The following is a 17,549-nucleotide window of genomic DNA, read 5'->3' on the forward strand; positions in this document are numbered from 1 at the left end:
GCTCCATGTGGCTCTTTAAAGGGAGCGCTAAGCAGAGCCTCCTGCCTGCATTTGCTCCATAAGACGCACACACATTTCCCCTTACTTTTTAGGAGGGAAAAAGTGCGTCTTAAGAAGCGAAAAATACAGTATATATGGCTTTAAAGGATTCTGTGTAAGATGATACGGCACACAATGCAGTTCAGTCTCCAGTAAAGCTAAGCACCAGATTTTAACCTACTATATTTTTCTGTCTCTAAAATTATGAATTGGCTTTGCCCCCAATATAGCCAAAAGATATGTAACATTGAAGCGCAGTATGAAGAAGTTGAATCCTAGGATCTCAGAATGTACTATAAAAACAAATTGATTTAGAAAGCCAAACCATAATGTATTTTTTTCTCCAAAAAAACTGAAACAGCATTTTAGATCATAAGAAAAATTGCATTATACAGGAAGCAATAACATCAATGGATCTATTCTTAGTAAAATATGGGTAATGCACTTATAAATCCTAATGACTTGAATGCAAACATACCCATGTGCACAGAATCACAGTCAGTGGCAAAAAGTAACCAAATTAATATATATATATATTTGACACAAAATCCAGTCATTGAATGCCTGAAAAACCCAAATTAAGCCCAATTAAATTTATTTGTTTTTAATAATACTGGAGTGTGTTCAGATTTTTATTGTGCCTCTTCTGGACAAGCAAAGCAAAGTGGCAAGTGTGGGTGATGGGGGAGAGTTTGGACTAGGCATTGCCCTCTGAATCACCCTTGATGGTTATTGGTAGACTTCACCAGTAAAATTAGTCTGGGCCTCTTAGTTTAAGGTTAGCCTAAAAGTGGCTTCACTTTAGGTGCCATAAATAGGACACATCAGTCTCGCAAGCACACCCTTAACTGCCCATGGTCATATAGCAGAAGGGAAGAGGGGAGAATCAGGCTTTTCCTGATGTTAATATGCTTGGCTTTAATTACACCAAGTCACTACAAATATATATATTTAAGTTGCTCTTATTACCCACTTTAGCTTCTAGTTTTATGTTTGTGTTTCCTATTCTATGAACTAATAAGTGGAAAAGGCAATGTGTTATAGGGAATGCCACTAGGTGGCGGGAGAGACCTAAAGCCTGGGGGAAAGGGAAAATTGAGAAAATACTGTTATTTGAACAAGGAAAACCTTGAAGAAGAACTATAATAACCTCTCATAAAAACAAACTACTTTGTGGTGAAATATCTGTGTTTAGATACTGGGGATTTTTTTTTTTGTAGCGTCTTCTCTTTTTGTATATATCACTTCATTGATCTGAAGTTATTTTGATTTCTTTTTCAATTAAAACTTTGTTTCTGTTTTATCTTTCTTTCTGTTCTGAATACTTTTAATGTTTTTCATAAGCAGTCTCTTAATGCTGACTCCTTTCTGCTACATCTTTCCTGGTTCTTTTTTCTTACATTTCCATACTTCTCTGGTGAGTGCTGGGAATCTTCATTCTTTAGTGCAAAGTGGTGTTTGAATGTTTGTGTATGTTTTGCATTTGTGTCTGGCACAAGGGCGGTAGATAAGGACAAAAGGGGGGCATAGGTTGCTTGTCTCCCACTGTATTTAAGTAATCTGACTGTGTCTGTGTAGTAGGTACAGTTAAGGATCTTCCCCATTACCTGCTGATGTCATTTTTATACTTGGATAAGAATGACGATCTCTAAATTCCTATTTAGATCCAACAAAAGATTATTGCATATCAGGTTTATAAGTTTCTAAATGGAACATACAAATACCAGAGCAAGGTAAGATAATAAGTAGAAAATATATTAATGCAGGAGCATTAAAAAGAGCCACATACCCAATTGCTTTACAGTACTTTTCTTTTAAAACTACTGCTTTATAATATAATCTATCCTTTTACAAATATGTATACATAGTCATAGAAACAATATTTGAACTCATCATAGACTAGGTTCAAGGGAAATAATCATGATCCAGGGAACTGAGCCACAGTAGCATAAAAAGAGCCTTGCTAGATTAGGCTAATGTCCCAAATACTCCAGCATCCTGTTGTCACAGTGGCCAGTCAGATGCCTGTGAGCAGCCTCTGGCTGCCTTATGCCTGTTTGCTGCCTCCTTCTCCTTTCTGTTCTCCCTTCACCTCACAATTTGGTGAACGCTGAAACATCTGAATCAGGAAACAGTGGTTTAAAGGCCTCTTTGAAAAATAGAATATGTAAGCCAAGTACTGATCCTGAACTGCAGGGAGCGCTTAAACTACAAATGAAGATTAGGATACTTTGCCAAAGTTAGCCATACAATGGAGAGTGGAAGAAGAGAGGGTGTGAGCAAATGGATCCATCTCAATATGATAAACTTTAGCAGTCAAGTTCACAAGGTGTGAACTGGGACCTGGTCAACTTAAGCAGCTTATTTGCATCAGAACATTTGCAATGTACCATGTACATTTGGCAGTTCTCTTTAGCAAGTGTAAGGTGCTGAAGAAGACAAACTCATGTGAAAGCAGCAGTAACACAAACATGTCTTTTAAAGAATGGATGATACCATGAAGCAGTTGATTTTATATACAAATTTGGATATGTTGCTATTTTTCTTACATTCCGCTACATGTCTTCATATACTTTATGGATTATTATAGTGGTGGATGATTGATACAGTTTAGTGTATTAGGCTACTGTTCATTTACTTGTTTGCCTAAACAAATAAACAACCCAGGAAGAGTGCTTTATTTGTAGCATCAAAGATTCATTGAGATTTTGTAAATAAAAACTTGGTCATTTACAGCAGTAATAGTGCTGTTTATCAACATCTCCTGAAATGTTTTATTTGGATAACAACCACTTACTGGTACTTTTTTCTTTGAAAAAACTTCTGCTGGTTACTCAAAGTTGAAACTAAATTGATACAAATTGTGCAGAATTGCAACCATTTTCAAGTACAGTGGTACCTTGGTCTACAAACTTAATCCGTTCCGGAAGTCCGTTCTTAAACCAAAGCATTCTTAAACCAAGGTGTGCTTTCCCCTAGTAGCGGGGGACTCGATTTACAAATGGAACACACTCAACAGGAAGCGAAACATGTTCTTATTCCAAGGCAAAGTTCACAAACCAAAACACCTACTTCCGGGTTTGCAGTGTTCTTAATCCAAGTTGTTCATAAACTAAGCTGTTCTTAAACCAAGGTACCACTGTATTTGTTCATCCAGGTTCCATGGAATAGATCCTTTATTCTTTGTGCTGGCATTCTTTTTTTAATTAATGTGACAAATCCAAGAAATACACATTTAAATCAGATAAATCAAAATGTGACAGGCTTTGTAAAAATCAGATTCTGCCTAAAATCTTGCTGAATTACCTTGTTCAACTGAATAATGTGTAGCTAGAAGATGCAATCTCATGAGCTGAGTTCCACTCAACAGAAAGATCCCATGAGCTAAGTTGTGTTTGCAGAAAGGGCTTCTTCGGCACTCTTTAATAGAAAGGGAAGGCAGTGTTCGCCAGTCCTTTCTGAAGCCTCCTGCACCCTCCCATATGCTCTGCTGGGTTGAGGGGACCCATCCTGGGAGGTGGCATGGAGGGCTGCAGCCTCCATTGGATCAAATCCTTCTTTGCATGCAAGGACTCCTTTTGAGCATGGAAGGGCCTGATAGGTACCAACCCTCTCTCTTAATGGGTGCACAGACTGTTTTGTTTGTACTGTTAATTTGTTGATGCTTGAAATGAGATCAGTGCAACCTCAACTTTATCCCGAGAGCTTAAGGAACAGTACCTCAAGAGTTTCACTCTGTAAGGACAATCTCTTGAGGGAAGTCCTCCCTCTTCCGTTATTTAGCTTCCTGGAGGTAACACATGTTGTGGAAAAAATAGGTGGTGTTTCACGATCTCAGAGGAAATTGGCAGTAAAGAGTTCAATAAAAGCCAGCTGATGCAGAACATCCTTCTCTTAACAGCCTGTGTGCACATATGCATTTTATACATCAGATGTGTATGTTTCACTGAGCAGAACTAAGCCATCTGGAAGACCTGTAGAAACTTAACAGATGTCTGTTTAAACTGAGGAAGAGAACAAGGTTCAAAGTTTATTTATCCACCTTACCAGACAGTTAATTTTATGTGCAGGAATAAACATTATAATCCTTTTGGTTTTTAAAAGCAACAAAACTGCTGCTGTGAAATCTGTACAACTTAAGTTTATTTATGGTGGTTATTTACGAAGTGACTTATTGGAGATTGCTGTTGCATTATTTGGTGACTGTATCTGTGTGCATCTGCTGTGACATCTAGACTTTTACAAATGATTTCTGAATTCTAGATATATTCTTTTCATCCATTAGATTAAGCAGCTGGAACCAAGACACTATGGTTTACAACTTAAAAGGCTCGCTGATGAAAATATTGAGCACTATGTTCCTGAACTGTACGAATACATACAAGATCAGGCAAGTGACACAATGAAAGATGTGACCCAGAGCAGCTGAAACAAAATTAGTCCAATGGTGATTAGGTTGGGAGTTCCTTCTAAGAACATCTTTGGGATGTATTTCTCTACAGTTAAAAAGTTAAGATTATATTTTCTTTCCTACAGATATATGATGAAATAGAAATCTTTCCTTTATGTATCTATCATGTACATCTGACCAAGAATGAGGGTATAACTGATTTTGGTGAGTACAGTTTCCAAAATATAAATTTAAGAGATGCCGGTGCATCATAAACTATACTACTAAGTATAGTAACCTTGTCTTAGAAGTTAAACTGAAGAGCTTCAATAACAGAGATTTATACCTGCCAATGCATGTACATACATTCTTTGGAGAAAGGGTGTGTGTGGATGAGTCATGCCAGAGGCCTGTAGCCTTTAGCTGCTTCAAGAAGCCCATCACAGCTGGTGTCCTAACCTTGAACAGAAATCAGATGTGGGAGAACATATTCCCAAATTACACCAACGCCATTTACCCCTTTTTTCCAAGTTAAGATTGACTTCTTTTTTGATCCTCTGGTGGTGTCGGAAAAATAGGCAGATCTTCTTGATGAGTTGGTTCATACTAAGGGCCTGCTGTGTTTAAACAGCTGCCATGTGAAAAGATTTGAAGTTGCTTCCAACATGGCATTCCTAATGTGTGCACTGTCTTAGTTGCTAGTCTTTTGTTTAGTTGACCTTGATTGTACTAGACGGAAATTGTGGCTCCAGGGTGTCCGGAGCCATTCTGTAGCTGCAGAACTTCCGTTTTAGGAGGACAACTGCAAAAATGAAACAAAATGTGAGACCTTTGAGTGCCAGTATATTGGGGGGGGGGGGCAGGGAAACTAAGATGAGCTGTGGTAGGAGTCATTTGGTAGGGAGTATGGGACTTCTGAAGACACCAGCCCTTCTTGCTACACAGTTTTTTAAAAATTAAAAATTCTGAATTTTATTAATAATTCTATCCAATAAACACAATTTTGCTTTCATGTCTCATGAGTTAGGCAAAATATTAATAAGATGTAGCATCAGTGTGGTGTAGTGATTAGAGTGTTGGCCATAGGACCTGAGATGCTAGGTATCCATTCCCCACTCAGCCATGAAGCTCTCTGGGTGACCTTGCAGTCAGTCATAGTCTCTTAGCCTAACCCAGGCATAGGCAAACCTGGCCCGCCAGATGTTTTGGGACTACAATTCCCATCATTCCTGACCACTGGTCCTGTTAGCTAGGGATGATAGGAGTTGTAGTCCAAAAACATCTGGAGGGCCAAGTTTGCCTTTGCCTATGCTTGGCGTAACCTAACTCACAGGATTGTTGAGAAGATAACATGGAAAGGGGGGAATGAACCATGCTTGCCACCTTGAGCTCCTTGAGTGAAAGGTTGGATACAAATGTAATAATAAAGGAATGAATAAACAAACACATATTTATTCATTTAATACAATTTATATGCCACTTAACATTAAAAAAACCTCTTAAGTAGGACAGAATCAAAATACAGCAATTACACCTTTGTTGTAATATAAAAGAGGATTATTTTCAATTATGAGAGTATTTCAACTCACTATCTGATAATCTGATTTTTAAAATTGTTTTAAGACTAATTTAAAACAGCGCTACTTTTTTTAACTCCAGGATTTGCAGTCACTGCACAAGTGGATGAACGCCAGCATCTCACCCATATCTTCATAAGTGATGTTCTCCCTGATGGGATGGCTTACAGAGAAGGTTTGTGCAGCCTTGTTACATATGTGTGTAGGCTTTTCTAATGAGGTATATATGGGAGTGAGTGCCCTTTTGCACAAAAAAGCAAATATCAACCTTGAGAAAATAATGGTTAGATATGTTCATTTCATCAAAGTGTGTATCATGGCCTAATATATAATAATATGAAGACCAGGGTACTGGTTTGAACAATTAAGGTGCTATACGGTTAGCTGAATATTTCTGACTGCTCCAGTATGCTTACTCAATCTTCTTTTACTTTCTCTTCCTCATGCTCCCAGGGTTACGTGTGGGCAATGAAATCTTGACTATAAATGGAGAATTGGTGTGTGATCTTGACCTCAGACAGATGGAGTTATTGTTCTCTGAGAAAAGTGTGAAGCTGACTTTGACTACAAATCTTGGCCGCAATAAAAGTGCATTATGCACTTCGTGGTCAGATGGTGACATTTCCAGGGAAGCAAGAAACTCTCTACCCCCTCCGAACCAGTCACAACTCCTGGAGGAATTTCTGGATAACTTCAAAAAGAATACAGCAAATGGTGAGATACTGCTCATGATGGATGCTTCCTTCCTTCCTTCCTTTTTCATTTTGTCATAGCTGATTGCTTCTAGATAATATCAGGATGGTGTCTTCTTTTTAAAGTGCTCTATGTACCAAAAGGCCAAACGCAATTATTTTAATGTCATCTAAATGACGTTAGCCTTTAAAAAAGAAGAAAGAGAAAAAGACAGAAAGAAACAAGACATCGAAAAAGGAATGAGTGGTTTATATGATCAGCTGATCTGAGAGGACATGTTTTTCAGAGTCTAATCTGCTGCTATTAGAACAGACTTGGGTGCTTCCCATGTCTGGGAGGTAGGCAAGTTACATGTTCTAGATGGGGTTGCACCATCTAGGAGCTAGTGCGTAGCTTGGGGGTACCCCTGGATGCATCTTTCTTTCTGGAGGCCCAAGAGTCCTCTGTGGCAAGGAGTGATATCAGTCTGGTTGGGGTTCGTAGCAGCAATTTTTCTGCCAGGGGAAGAAGCTGCCCTGGAAGCCTCGGGGGGAAGGCAGGCTATACATTCAGCGGCGTAGCGTGAGTTGTCAGCACCCGGGGCAACGCAAGTAATTTGCGCCCCCTAACCCGGGGCAAGGCACGTAATTTGCGCCCCCCCCCTAACCCCTAACCTGCGAGTTGCCGCTGGCGCTGCTGCCCAAACGACACCGCTTGCCCGGAGGAGGAGGGGGGCAGAGAGGCGAGAAAAATGCAACGGCCCAGCCAGCTGCGGCGGAGGCGGGGCTGTGAGGAGGGGCTGCCTGGTGCGTCCTCCGCGGCAAGCGCTGAGAGCCGCTGCCTGCCGGGCGCCTTCAGCCCGGACGCGCGCACAGCTCGTCGGCTCTGCTACAGCCTGCGCCCGAGGCTCTTCGGCGACTCTGGAGGCAGCGAGCGCGCCCCCCCAGATGTTGCGCCCGGTGCGGCTTGCCCCCCTTGCACCCCCCACGCTACTCCACTGTATACATTTCAAGAATAAGAAAGAAGTACAGGGCTTCTTCTTAAATATCTAAACATAGCTGGGATATTTTTTTAATGTGTCTTTAAAATACATTTGGAGGGCTAGTCTGGAGGGCTAGAAAGCCACTTAAAAGAAGCAGCAAAAGAAGCAGAAGCAGTAAAGGGGAGGTGGTGGTAGCTGCTTGTTTCCGTACAGTTTTTAGGAGAAATGTTAACAAATTATTGCAAATTAGCTGTGTTCAGCATAAGGGACTTTGATTTGGTGAGATCAGCAGAATTTCTTTCCTGGATACTAAATCACTATGGAAGGGTTGTAGCTCAGGAAGGGTTGTAGCTCAGTGACAGGGCATCTGTTTTGGATGCAGAAGGTCTCGGGTTCAGTTCCTGGTATCTCCAGATAGGGTTTGAAGAGACTGCTGCCCCGAGCCCTGAAGGAGCTGTTGAAGGTCAGTGTGCTTAGCTGTATGGGTCAATTGTCTGGCTCTACATAAGGCAGCTTCCTGTGTTCCACTTCCCAGAAACTATGGGAGCACGTTCAGTATTCAAGGATGCAGATGACCATTGCCCAACATTTTCTTTTTATAAAAAGCCACCCCAGGGGACTAGGAAATTGACCATAGAAATGGTATCTAAGAGACTGCTTAATCATTTCATATCCTGCCATATTTTAATTTTTACCCCAAAATGTCTCCCCAAGTTGCTTTTCCATTCATTGAGGAAATGATCCATATACATGCTTTTTTCCTCCATGGGTAAAAAGACATATTGAGATGGTGATTTTCGAGCAGTAAAAATAGGCCACCGTTCCTTTGATCAAACTCACTGAATCCATGGCTGCTTTTTATGTTCGTCTGTAGAAAAAAACAGTGAGCTAACTTGTATTCGCTATGCAGTGTCTACACTGACCAGAGATGTGGTTTATTTTCTGCATCAGCAACTTGCCTACAGTAGAGGTTGCTATTAAACTTGGGCTGAAAGTGTAACTGAAGTGTGTTGTTCTTGGGTAAGTGATTAATGTGGTTGATTCAATGTATCAAGGGCTTTTGATCTGATTTTTTCATACCTCTAAAAATTGAAAGGTCACTAAGGAGAATTTTCTAGGGTTGATTTAATTATAAAATAGCAGCTTTATTAGGTCATACTTAAAGTAAAAAATGATGGCAAGAATTGTGGCACAGTAAGAAGCATCTTCCTCATGGGTCATAGTCCAATTTTAAATACTATTAAATTGACTGTTGGCATATAAAAGCTCATGTCATAAAACAAAAATTATGGTGCTAATTAATTACTCTTCGTTTTATTAGGGCTATCACTCAGATTGTTAGCTTGATATCATAAGCCAGCATTACCTAGTGCATTCGCCATAGTAAGTGTATGTGCCCATTTACCGGATTGATTGTTCCTTAGGGACACGTTTGCAACTTGTGTTAATCTCCATATATTATAATAGGAAATTGTTAGAAATGTATGTTGCTCCCAGACACCAAAGGATAAAAGGTATTTTGGCTTTGACTGTCTGATTCAGACAGCAACCAAGGCAGACGTATTTACAATGAGTTGGGGGCAGGGATAATTATTCTAAATTAATCTCTGTGAGAGAATCTGTCACATTTATCAGATTATAGTGTGTCGGCATTTAGTTTATGCCTTTTCAAATGGCTTGTTATAGAAACCAGTACAGGCAGCACAGCTGGCCACATGACCCGGAAGCTGTCTGCGGACAAATGCCAGCTCCCTCAGTTTATAGAGCGAGATGAGTGTGCAACCCCAGAGTTGTTCATGACTGGACCTAACAGTCAGGGGTACCTTTACATTTACCATCTTAGTTGTATTACTTAGTCTGCATGAGGTTGTGGAAAATCACTAGCCCTGATTTATATAGATCTGGGTCTTCCACTTCCAGCTCTGGTTTAAATACAGCAGCCGTGGCGAACTTCTGGTCTCCAGATGTTGCTTGACTACAACTCCCATCATCCCTATCTACCATGCTGGCTGGTGCAAATGGAGTTGGAGTCCAGCCACATCTGGAGGACCACAGGTTTCTCCAACTCTGACATACAGAATGGCTGCAATGATTCCCTTAGGTCAAAAGCCCACCTAGTCCAGCATTTTGTTTCCAGTAATGGCCAATCGGGTACTTCCAAGAAGTTCAAAAGCATAGCATGGAAGCACCAGTCCTTCTCTGTGGAATCCTGATAATTCATTTATTGTTTTTTTTTAATTAGAGCAATATCCAAGATCCGTTGAAATTAACCAACCCACCTTAGTCATGTTCATTGCTCTCAGTGTGTCTGCTCTGGGTAAAGCTAAGTTTAACACTGTGCAATGTAAATTTCATGTGTTCTGCAATAAGGGGATATCAGTTCTTTACACAGTGCAGCACTCTAAAGCTCTCTTCATGACACTTGTTTCCTGTTCTGCTTTTAGGAAGGAGTTCCCTAGATTAACTGGAAATGTTAACAATGGTCAAAACCTTATATGTGTGGGAAACCTGGACTAGTCATTTCTATCGGTAGTAGTAGAGGATTTTCTCAAGGCACCAGGTGTGCTAAGATGGTCATCTGTATCTAGTTAGGGTTTTCTTTCTTTTTTTGTTTCGGAATCTTGTGGTGATCTGTAATGAGAGAGCTAAGACAACAGGGACTGGGCGGGGGTGGAGAGAGAGAAAATGAGGTGGCTCTTTGGATAAGCTGAAAGCTAGCATTTCTTCTAATGGTTGCAAACTATGTCTGAAGCTGAAGCATTTTAGATTCACAGTTACCCATGTCTTTGCTACCATCTGTCAGGTTGTGAATTTCATTTTCTTTATGAATCATTCTTTGCTTACATAAGAAGGCTATTAAAGTAAACCCCCACATGGCCACTTGACAATAAAAGGTATGGAGGGGTTTTTTTGAACTTTAATTTTCCACAGCTTTGAGTAAAAGTCTAACTTTTACTACAAACGTAAGCATTTTGTCTTGGATGTCATATATATACAGTGGTACCTTGGGTTAAGAACTTAATTTGTTCTGGAGGTCTGTTCTTAACCTGAAACTGTTCTTAACCTGAAGCACCACTTTAGCTAATGGGGCCTCCTGCTGCCGCTGTGCCGCTGCTGCATGATTTTTGTTCTCAGCCTGAAGCAAAGTCCTTAATCCAAGGTAATATTTCTGGGTTAGCGGAGTCTGTAACCTGAAGCGTATGTAACCCGAGGTACCCCTGTGTGTGTGTGTGTGTGTGTGTGTGTGTGTGTGTGTATCTATATATATGGTGGGGGGAGAGGCTGACTGGGATTGCAAATCAAATCTTGCTCATCTCTTCCTAATTATGCACAATTATGTACTGAGCATGCACTACAATTCTCATCCCTGATGTCATGACATTCATGAAGGAATCATGGAGGGGATGGTCAGATCCTGAGGAGGATGGGAACAGCTTGGGCAACTGAAGGATCCTGGGGAGGGCTCTAGCAAGATGGCGGAGGTGGATCAGGATGCCAATAAGTTCCTGAGCCAGGATGGATCTTGGGGGGGGGGGTAGAGATCTGGATTCAGAGGAGAAGACTGAGCACGTTGTCAGAGGAGTGTCCCCCCCCCCCCGCCCCCACTGGCACATCCTCCTGTCTGTGCGGAGCCTGTTATTCTGGGGAGGTGACTGAGAGTAAGCTTGATGCTCAACCAGCTCTGGCTCCTAAGAAGATTAAGCCTTGCTGAAATGTTGACACTGTGTGTATTGTGAAAGGGGGGTGTCTTTAAAACTTGGGGGTTAATAAGGGATTAATGTTCCCCTCCCCATTTTTTGAGAATTTGTATGAAGAGGCATATATCACAGAGGTGTCTCTAGGTAAGAAACCTTCAAAATTCCAAGAGGATAAACTCAGGAATTGGAGAGCTATGATTCTGTTTTCATTTACCCATTGAGATTACTTGGGCAAACACTATCATTGAGGTTTCTCCCAGCTAAGTGATTAATCAGATGATTGGTCACAAGTATTTGTTTCAACTTGATTCTGAAGCATACAGTGTTTACTGTTAAATACTCCTAATAGCTAATTTTAATAAAAAGTGCTGAGCAAGTAATTAATATAATAAGCTGATAATTAACAATGCATAGTGTTTTCAACAAGTGATTTGTGAAAGCTGGAAATGTTGCTTATTCTGTTCTGTTGAAAACAGAATAGCATTATTTTTATCTTCTGGGCTGACCATTAACCTTGGAATTGTTGTTTGCAAAGGGAGAATTGTTTGTAGTTCATTCAACAGCTGTTTTCATTCTTCAGGATGCAATATAGTATTTCATTTGCCGCTCCCTTCAGCATTTTTCCAGTCATTACTAAATACCAGGACCACCAAGGTTTTGTACCTTGTTGAGGTTTGTCTCCATTCCTGAACTGCTTAAACAGAAGCCTTTCGGCAGCTTGCCTGATCAAAACATCTAGAAGAATATGAGAAACTTCTGATGTAAATAAATCTGACCCCATTCATGAAAACACCAGTACATGTGATTATATTTTTCTCCCTAAGCCTTTCCTCTTTCCTTCAAAATGTGAAGTATCTTGAGAGAGTATTTTGAGATTTCCCCAGTATTTTAATTTGGGAGTGAAAGCGGGTACTGCAAGCATCCTTTTGTCAGCTGTTGCTTTATATCATTTTTACTATAGCTTTTGTTACACAGTGTTGTTGTTTTGGTGGCTTTTTTGTGGCAAGACTTCCCCCTACAAGAGTAAGTTCATGTTCTGTACGTTCTGGAAAAACTGATAAAGATAATTAGGTTCAAGAACATTCAAGCTGTATTTTCCTTGAGAACATATTTAAACCTCTTTTGTTGTCCACCGGCATTACACTTTCTATTCTTAAGTTGGGAATAGAGTAGTTGCTTTAGAAGACAATAATTAGGCATCTAAACAACATGACCAGTCCAATGAAGCTGATGTTGAAGAATCATTATTTCACTATATTAAATACTGTGTAGAACTGCTGTTTGTATTCTGTTTCAAACTGATTGTGGAAGAGCAGTGACTCAGCGTAACTAAATATCTTATTTTGCTATGGACCATTCACATTTCTACTCCTTCTCATATTAACAGCTTTTCCCCACAAGGTATTCCATCCTTGTTGAACAAATATATTGCCTGAGTTAAACACATACTCCATTAGGCAGTCTGTGCTCTGAAACTCTCACAGGCATGACCTAGAAAACTGAACAAATTGCCTATACAGCTTTTCTACTTTGTGAGAGGTTGGGTACATCTAATTTTCGCTGTGCCATCTGGTTTTATTTTTAGTTCTCCATCCCCTCCCCTCTATTACTGTCAGAAGACTAGAAGGTAAAGCACACCTCCTTTTTCTGGCTTGGAAGAGTCTTTCCCACCTACCCATGCTCTTGACATTTGATAACACTTGATTTTTCCCTCCTGATGAGCAATAAGTCACTTGTTCAGAATAGAGCTATGAATGGTAGGAAGCATTGCCAGCACCAAGATATTTAAGAGCAAGTTCTCTATTCCTCCTTACTCCTCACTGTAATTTCCCCTTTATTTGCAGAGAGAAGGATGAGATGGCAAGAGAAGTGCTGATTAGAATGTAATTAAGGCTTCATTAATCAAGTGGGCTAAGAGGCAACATGTGAAGGCTGCATCTGCTCTCTTTTCTTACACGGTAGAAAGACCTCCATGAAAGAGAGGGTTTTGGGGTTTTTTGAAGCCCCCCCCCATTGTTTTCCTAGCCTTCAATATGTTAGCACCAAAAACCTCTGCAGCACATGCATGGTCTTTGCATCTGATAATTTTGATTATGTCCCGTTGTCAGCTTTTATTCTGTGGCCTGTACCTCTGTGAAAGTGCAAATACCTGCATTCCCTTATGGTTGACAAATATTTGGTTCCTTCTGTGACTATCGCATCTGTGCACAGTCTGTTTGCCTTTAATTGAATAATCAAGTGTAAGGGAATGATTTGGGAAACCATGGTGTACTCTTTGAATTCTGGTGGCTACATGATCATTTCTTTTGAATGACGTTGAGTCATAGATCTGCCTGCCTGTATAACACGTTATATAAGTCATGTAATTAAGGAGCCACTGGTCACACAAGACTGAATACAATCAAGCACTCACTGAAGTTGCCTGCCATTGTGGGCGCTCCATGGCTTCTGAGTGCCTCTGGGCAAAATATTTGGAGTGGTATTCAATTTGCCATTTGCTCTGATTGAGCGCTAAAAAGCAGTTTTCCATGGGGCAAAGCAATGGGACAAGAAGAAGTATGGATAAGCTCTAAGTTTTGCTCAGAGGAAACCCACTGATATTAGCTTGGTCGTGTTCATTTATCTCAATGGGTATACTCTAAATAAAACTGAGTTGGATTCCACCCTTGGTTTTGTTGCAGTAAATTCATACTACCGTATTGGCCTGAATATAAGCCACACTCTCCCCCACCCCCATTCCAATCGTGAAAAGTTAAAGTGCGGTTTCAATTCACAACCTTACAAAAATTGGCTTTTACGATATCGCTGTAGCATTTTCTTCTATGTTTGCCATTTTGGGGTGTGAGTGCCTGCGGAATTTTAAAGGTGCGGCTTATATTCGGGCCAATACAGTACTTGCCGCAATTTCAGAAATGCTGTCTGCTGGCATACCACCACGACCACTGGGTGAAACCCACAGTTTTCCTTTGATTTTGGGCATAATTATAAGGCTACAGCTAATAACTGTACTAGTTAGGCCTTTGAACTATGAATTTGCTTTTAACCTATTCAGTAGTATAGATTTTGTCACTAATGTTTTTACTGTTGTCGCAGTTTTTATATGCTGTACACCCTCATATTGTATTTTTATGGAAGTGTGGTTTAGAAGTAGCTATAATAAATAATAATAGCATTTTAAAATTGAATTTAGAGGGCAGATTATCCTTACCCTTTTGGATCTTTATGTGCAAATGCACCCCACTAAAATATGGATAGATGTTAATCTTTTTTTCCCCAGTCTCTGGAGATCAGATAAGGATCCCACTGACGCTGTCAGAACCATTCTTAATAAGTAGAACTCCTAGGAATGTTGGATATATAGCCACAGCTTTACCATTTCCTTGCTTTCCAATTTTCTTGAGGGTCTCCTTGCATTGACGTCCCCTTACTTGACTCCCTGAGTATTAGTGGGATTTGGCTTGCTCTAGACCAGTAAGGCTGCCACTGGTGGTAGCAGCAGCAGCTGGCTTAGCATTTGGCTTCTTGTGGCTTGGCCAGCCACTTCCCAGCCATACTGTGATTAGGAAAGCAGCGCCAATGGCAGATGGCTGGTGGGGCACTATGCCAGCCCATTCCTGTTGAAAACTGAGTCAGCCGCCTGCCTAGTGCAACTGATTTTAACATGATGAATGGCGTCGACTCAGTTCCCCAAACCCCCGAATGCTGTACCTTGGAATATGGTGGGGAAAACTATTGATTGGGGGGGATGCATAATAACCAGAAACAAATGATGCGTTATTTTAAACTTTTGTGTTGTATGCTCCAGAGTGTGATTTTTGTTGAGTGAAATTAGTAACAGATTCCAGTTAAGGGTGGGGGTAGACACATGGGCTCTCAAAGAGAAAACATGAACTGATTGTCAAACCCTAATATTGGTCTCATGGCCTGAGGTGGAAATAGTGAAAGAATTGTGAAGAGTCAGAAAAGAATATTGAACTGGGCTCCCCATCCTTGGTTTGTCGTTTTCAACTTTTAAGGATTTTAGGCTTTTCCTGATAAGAATATATGCAGTGGTGAATAAGTTATGTACAGGACAGATGTATTTATCCCATGTTTGCAAAAGGTGTGTGTGTGTGTGTGTGTGCGCGCGCGCGCGCACACACACACACACACACACACACAAACAAATTGGGTGCTCTTATTGGGACATTTGAACCTTCCTTTTCTTTTGGTTAAAATTGCCTGCACGGTGCCTGATGTTGGTCAAGGACAGCTCTATCATCCCTCCATTGCCAGTTTTCCAAATTGTTTCTCTAGACAACTGCATTAAGAAGGAAGCCAGGGTGGTTCCCTCCCCTGCCCACTTTGCTCCACTAATGTATTTATGAACCACGTCATGTTGCAGAACGTTGTGTTCATCCAAGAGAATCACTTGATACATGGAGTCATTTTTATTGGTTGTTCCCTTCGGCCAGCACAAACTGTGCTACACTGTAGACAGATGATGCTACATTAGGAATTTGGGGAGGAAGAGCTTAATTTTAGCCGATCAAATACGTGCATTACTTCAGAGAGGCTGTTTTAGCTGAACTGCCTTTTAAAAGAGGTGGGGGGAGTGAGCAGTAGAAGTAGCAAAGTAGTCCTCCTCCTTCCCCTCTCCCTGGTACAGAGAGCTTTTATGAATGAAGCAAGAAATACTTTTCTACTGCTGATAATTGAACTCTCTGAATTTTTTGCTTTTCATTTGCATGCAGATTTCAGCAATGTGCCTGATGTTACTGCAAGTCTGAAAAGAAGCAGTACGAATGGCATTCTGGACCAGGTTCCCCAGAAGGAGAAACTTGAGTTATCTTTCCAGGTAAGAGCACTTCTTACAAACCTAGAGCACAGTAATCAGTAAACAGTATTAGGAGACTTGCTGACAGCTCTTATACATGATATAATTTAGCATAAAATTCTGTACTCAATAGCCTTACCTTAATCTGTAGTACATTTTGGAGTATGACTGCTATCTATACCTGTAGGAAAGCATCTGTTTTTGAGGAGGCAAAATGCATTTTCAAGATGAACGAAGTCTGTCAATGATGGTTATGCTTGGTAATAAATTGTCAGGTACCACAGCCTACATGCTGTGTATTGTTGTGGGCAAAGTGCTGGATTTACCGCTGGGGACTCCTGGTTTCAAACTTCCTGCATGTTGAATGCAAGTGATTTCATTTCATTCTTCATTTGCTTATTGCCTTTATATGTAACTATGATCAAATGTAGCACAAACAGGAATCTTGCCAGACTGAATGAGATAAGAACTGTCTATCCTCTAGATCAGGTATGGTCAAACTTGGCCTTCCAGATGTTTTGGGACTACAACTCCCATCATCCTTAGCTAACAGGACCAGTGGTCAGAGATTATGGGAATTGTAGTCCCAAAACATCTGGAGGGCCACGTTTGGCCATGCCTGCTCTAGATGATCTCAGTATTTTTACTCCTTCAACTGCTCTTGAACTTTGGCTTATCATTTTTAGGATTAAGAGGATCATAGTTATTTAGACCATGACTTGAATGGCTGTTCATTTTTGTATACCTCAATCATGTGCCCAGTCAAGTGAATTGGCATGGGTTTACCCCAGGTTTTGTTTGGTTTGGGACTGGTCAGCTAGATCAGCACTGCCGTGCACAGGAGGTTTGTGAGAAGTGTGTAGGTAGGGCTAGGAAAGAAACTATTTTGGAAGTGTGGAGCATTTGAGGGGCCAAAAGGTATGTTCTGACCAGTATGTACATACACTGGTTTCTATGGGCAACTCGTTTCTCTTCTAAAGCACATTTAAAAGTAGTCTCTCAATGCGAGCCAGGTGATGCCCTATCCACACAACGAGGCAAGTAGTTTCAAGTTGGGCATCAGCAACATCTGGAGGGCTACAGGTTTCCAAGACCCGTCCTACCCAGTGAGTGAATTTAGAGTTAAGTGTCACTGAAATTCAGTCAGCCCCTCAGCCACATTTGGGCCATGCTAGCTGCTAATGGAAGCTCATGGAGGAGAAGTGAAGAGCATCAGGTAATACCTGTATCTCCTTCAAGGACTTCTAAAAGCTCAAGGATGCGCGCGTGCGCGCGCGCACACACACACACACACACACACACATGTGTATAGCTTGTTCCCCAACCCGTCTGTGCTCCTTGCCTTCTTTCTTTGTCTCCTCAACTTCTTTAACCA

General features: G+C 40.9%; 1 protein-coding gene across 4 annotated transcripts in view; it reads left to right on the forward strand.

Moving 5' to 3' along the window:
- The window catches only part of TIAM2 (TIAM Rac1 associated GEF 2), a 121,754-nt gene that overhangs the window by 71,452 nt on the left and 32,753 nt on the right, over nucleotides 1-17,549 (forward strand). For all 4 annotated transcript variants that reach the window (XM_083496385.1, XM_083496382.1, XM_083496383.1 and 1 more), the window contains 5 exons: nucleotides 4,325-4,429; nucleotides 4,576-4,654; nucleotides 6,089-6,181; nucleotides 6,460-6,720; nucleotides 16,092-16,195. In XM_083496385.1, the coding sequence (XP_083352511.1) occupies nucleotides 4,325-4,429; nucleotides 4,576-4,654; nucleotides 6,089-6,181; nucleotides 6,460-6,720; nucleotides 16,092-16,195 (642 nt within the window). The remainder of the gene's footprint in view (nucleotides 1-4,324; nucleotides 4,430-4,575; nucleotides 4,655-6,088; nucleotides 6,182-6,459; nucleotides 6,721-16,091; nucleotides 16,196-17,549) is intronic.

The sequence above is a fragment of the Podarcis liolepis genome (genome assembly GCF_965112155.1).
Source record: "Podarcis liolepis genome assembly, chromosome: 3".
In the NCBI taxonomy this organism is placed as follows: domain Eukaryota; kingdom Metazoa; phylum Chordata; class Lepidosauria; order Squamata; family Lacertidae; genus Podarcis; species Podarcis liolepis.